The 4238-nt window shown below is 62.0% G+C and overlaps 1 protein-coding gene across 12 annotated transcripts in view; it reads right to left on the bottom strand.

The window, feature by feature from the left end:
* Nucleotides 1–941: 941 nt before the first annotated feature.
* Nucleotides 942–4238, bottom strand: part of NACA (nascent polypeptide associated complex subunit alpha) — a 9314-nt gene continuing 6017 nt past the window's right edge. For 6 of the 12 annotated variants that reach the window (XR_006016217.1, XM_042028988.1, XM_042028984.1 and 3 more), the window contains 7 exons: nt 3523–4231; nt 2337–2422; nt 2158–2235; nt 1759–1905; nt 1493–1621; nt 1158–1280; nt 942–1069 (listed from right to left, as the gene is read on the bottom strand). Coding sequence is in view for 9 of the 12 variants with exons in the window: in XM_042028988.1 (XP_041884922.1) it covers nt 1055–1069; nt 1158–1280; nt 1493–1621; nt 1759–1905; nt 2158–2235; nt 2337–2422; nt 3523–4231 (1287 nt within the window). In the remaining 3 variants the exon portion in view is untranslated. The remainder of the gene's footprint in view (nt 1070–1157; nt 1281–1492; nt 1622–1758; nt 1906–2157; nt 2236–2336; nt 2423–3522; nt 4232–4238) is intronic. The other 6 variants (XR_006016218.1, XM_042028985.1, XR_006016219.1 and 3 more) reach the window with 4 other exon arrangements.

Genomic DNA, 4238 nt, shown 5'->3' with positions numbered 1-4238 from the left:
CCAGCTCCGCTCTCCTGTCAGGGAGTTGTGGGGTGAAAAGGTCCCTCCTGAGCCTCCTTCGCTCCAGGCTGAGCCCCTTTCCCAGCTCCCTCAGGAGTTCTCCAGACCCTTCTCCTGCTGGCCCAGCCCTTGGCCAGCTCTGGCCACGCTCCGGCCCCTCAGTGTCCCTGTGGCCGTGAGGGCCAGAACTGGACCCAGCACTGGAGGACAATCCCAGGTGCCATCGGCCTTTTGCCCACCTGGGCACACCTGGGCTCGTGTCCAGCCGCTGGCACAGCACCCCAGGGCCTTTCCCAGCTTTCCAGCTCCTATTCCCCCAACCTGGAGCATTCCACGGGGTTGGTGCCTTGTCGACCCACTGGCCTCAGCCCATGGATCCATCCTGTCCAGATCCCTCTGCAGAGCCTCCTCCCTTCCAGCAGATCAATATCCCACCCAAGCTGGTGTCATCCACAAACCAAGGCGCCCTCAATCCCCTCACCCAGATCATGGATAAAGACATCACACAGGGCTGTCCCTGACATGGCCACCACCTGGACATAGCCCCATTCCCCACCACCCTGTGGGCCCAGCCACCAGCCACGTTTTAACCCCAAGGAGTGCACCCTGTCCCAAAGGCTTTCCTGGAGTCCACAGCCTACATCTACAGCCTTTTTCCCTCATCCATGATTCCCTGTTCCTGCCTGCTGCAGGGAAGTGAGGAGCCCCCCTGAGGGGAACCCTGAGGGGATGAAGGGGTGACCCTGCAGCCGACTGAGCCCAGCACAGTGCTGACCCGGGCTCGTGTCCAGCCAGGCTCTGGGACAGGAAGGAAAGGAGGGAACGGGCAGGTGGTGTTCCAGGACGGGGTATCAGCGCCGGGATCTTCCCGGGAGGAAGGCTCCACCCTGGGGCCACGATTTCCAGGGAAGGGCAGGCAGCAAAGCACCACAGAGCAGCAGTTTCACCAACAATAAGCCACAACTTTATTAACCGATAGAAATAGTACAAATTTTAAATTTAGTTGTATTTTACTCTTCTCTGAAACACCAAAAAAGGCTCCTCCCTCCGGCGGCTACATCGTCAGCTCCTGTGGGGAGAACAGGAGTCAGGAGCCAGCCCGGAGCCAGCAGCTGCCCCCCAGGAGCCCCCCAAACCTGCTACCCCCCACCACTCACCATTATCGCGTTTACGATGTCGTTACTGTTGTTCTTGAGGGCTCGCACGGCCTTCGCCCGCGACACGTTCGCCTGCGACATCACCAGCTCGATGTCTTTCACCTCCACGCCAGTTTCGTCAACCTGAGGGAGAAACAGAGCCCAGGATTAGTGCCAGCTCTGAGCCTGGCATGGGCTGGGATTGCCTGGATTGGAAGCCAGGAGGCCAGGCCTGCACTGCACACACCCCCAGGGAAGGGCCCTGCGCTCTGCCTTTGGCAGAGACACGGATGAAGGAGAGGAATGCATGGATTAACCCAAACCACAGCCCCACAGGAGCCCGGGGAAGGCGTTACCTCCTCTTCCTCGCTCTCCTCCTGCACGGTGGGGGTCTGTGTGTTTTCCTGGATGTTGGAAACAGGTTCTCCTTGCACTTTGAACTTTTCAGCAGCCGCCAGCTGAGCCTGCTGGGACAAGTCTTCGATCTGCAGGAGGGAAGGGAAGGAGCAGTGAGGCCAGTCCTGGGCAGTGCCAGCACATTCCCTAGGCAGGAGCCACACGGTGTACAGGTGACAGAAAGGAACCCTGGCACAGGGTCCTGCTGGCTCCAGAGTGGGCTCACCTTGGCCTCGCCAAAGACGATGTAGGTGTCTGACGCCGGGCTCTTGTACACATCTGGCTTTGTGATGACAAAGAGGATGTTCTTGGATTTCCGGATGGTGACTCTGGTGACTCCTGTCACCTGGCGAAGGCCCAGCTTGGACATTGCCTGAAAAACACGAGTGAAAGGTCAGTGAGGGAAAGAAGAACTCTGGAGCCAGCCCAGATGTGCCCACTCCTCTCTCCAGAGCCCCAGATCCAACATTTGCTGCATGGATACACATGGAAATGTGCTTTTACTGCCACGGAGCAGCACTCCCAGGTGGTCAGCTGGAAGGAACGCTCCAATCCCAGGACTGGTGAGATCCCCAGTGTGACTCTGAGCCCCGGGGCTGTTCACCAGGGACAGGTGAAGCCTCACCTTCCGAGCTTTCTTCTCGCTCCGGCTCTGTTTTGCTTTGCTGACGGGTTCTTCATCTATTTCGGCTGCTGCTGCGAGCTGCAGGGAGGGAAAACCAGAGGGATCCGTGACAATCCTGGGGTGACAGTCCCTGGCAGGGACTCTGATCCACCGTGGATGGCGTGTGCCACCTGCCCTACCTGCGCCTGCTGTGTCGTGGCCTGTGTGGAGTCCTGCTCTTCGAGCTCTGGTACGGATTCATCGCTGTCGGACTCTGTGCCAGACCCTGCAGAGAGACACATCCCTCACTCCTCCCACCTCAGGAAGGTCCAGGGGATGCAGCCTTTGCTGCTGGTTCCCAGTGCAGTCAGTCACCAGTCAGCCCAGTTAGGTGGTGGAAGGAGCATTCCCTGCACTCCAAATGCCATCAGCAGGGTGGCATGAATGGATTCCCAGCCTCTCCCCACGGTGGGAGCCAGGTGCCAGAGCCCCACAGGTGCCCGGAGGCTCCGGAATGAGTCCCCTGAGGCAGTTCCAGCCTGTGGCTCCAGCTCAAGGAGGAGGTGGGTGGCACTCCTGGGGTGCTGAGGTGGCAGCAGCCCGGTGTGACAGGGCCCCTCTTGACACCCCTCAAACCCAGAGCTGAGACACGGCACCGAGACCCCACTCACTGAGCCCTCGGGGCTGCTGCACATCCGTGGCAGGGGTGATCTGGGATAACCTGGAACCCCCTCCTGGGAATAGCACCTCTGGGTGCCCAGAGGGCCACCAGCTGCAGTGCCACCACCAGTCTCTGACCCATAGCACTGACCACGCCAGTGACCGAAGCAGAGCCGGGTGTCCCCAGCCCTGGAGGCCAGAGGTCACCTGGAGGTGACCGCGATGCTCCCGTGCAGCCATTACCTGGATTCAGTCCTGCTTCCTGCTCTGGGAAGGGCCTCTGTGCCCACGGCACACAGGAGCCCTGGCAAAGCTCTCTGCAGGTGTCAGGGTGTGCCCAGGGTTCCCAACACTTCAGGCAGAGCGTGGGGACAGCCCAGTTTGGCACCAGCACTGCCCACAGCCCCCCTTCCGCCGCCGGCCGGACACAGGGACACCACGTGGACACCACACACAGCAGGGACAGGCACGTGGCAGCTCCTCCCGAGCCTCCGTGTGAAGCCAGCTCAGCTCGCAGTGCCCATGCCACAAACCACACCGTGCTCCGTGCCCGAGGACACGCGTTAGTGACCACCGGGACCGTGCTGACCCCCGTCCCTCCCCGTGCCCCGGCTCACCGCCTGCTCGGCTCAGTCTACCCTGACACGCCGGGGCCCCAGGCGGGGTTAGTATCCCGTGGGCAGCCAGTGACACTCCATGCACACGGCAAACCGCGGCCGCAAATACCCTTGTCATTCTTGAGGACGGGCTGTGGCGCCGGGGGGGCCAGGACCCCCGCGGGGGGAGAGAGCTCCAGCAGCACGGGCGGCTCGGGGGGGAGCAGAGGCGGCAGGTCCTCCTCGTCAGCGCCGAGCGGGGCCTTCGAGGGGGGCTTGGGCTGGGGGAGGCGAGTGGCCGGCTTGGCCACCTTGTTATTGGGGAGGGGCTGCTGCTTCTTGGCAGGGGGAGCGCTCGGGGCAGAGCCGGGACGGCCGGCATCAGCTTTTGTAGGGGTTGGGGCACCAGGAACACCCGTGGCTGCAGCAGGAGCTGTGGCTGGAGCTGCAGGAGTTGGAGTGGCCTTGACAGGGCTCTTTGGAGATGCCTTGGCCTCAGCAGGGCTTTTTGAGGGCGTTTTGGCCTCAGCAGGGGTGGCTGGAGCTGGGGTGGCTTTGACAGGGCTCTTTGGGGGTGTTTTGGCCTCAGCAGAGGCCACTGGAGATGAGGTGGCTTTGGCAGGACTCTTTGGGGGTGCTTTGGCAGCAGCAGGGGTGGATGGAGCTGGGGTGGTTTTGGCAGGGCTCTTTGGGGGTGTTTTGGCTGCTGGGGGAGCAGCTGGAGCTGGGGTGGCTGTAACAGGGCTCTTGGGAGGCACCTGGGCAGGAGCCGGAGATGTTTTGGCCTCAGCAGGGGTGGCTGGAGCTGGGGTGGCTTTGACAGGGCTCTTTGGGGATGCCTTGGCA

This window comes from Corvus kubaryi, unplaced genomic scaffold (assembly GCF_017639235.1).
Source record: "Corvus kubaryi isolate FWS band 111438036 unplaced genomic scaffold, C.kubaryi_AGA036_p1.0 37309, whole genome shotgun sequence".
In the NCBI taxonomy this organism is placed as follows: domain Eukaryota; kingdom Metazoa; phylum Chordata; class Aves; order Passeriformes; family Corvidae; genus Corvus; species Corvus kubaryi.
The sequence above is the reverse complement of the archived record's forward strand: the minus strand, read 5'-3'. Positions and strand labels throughout refer to the sequence as shown.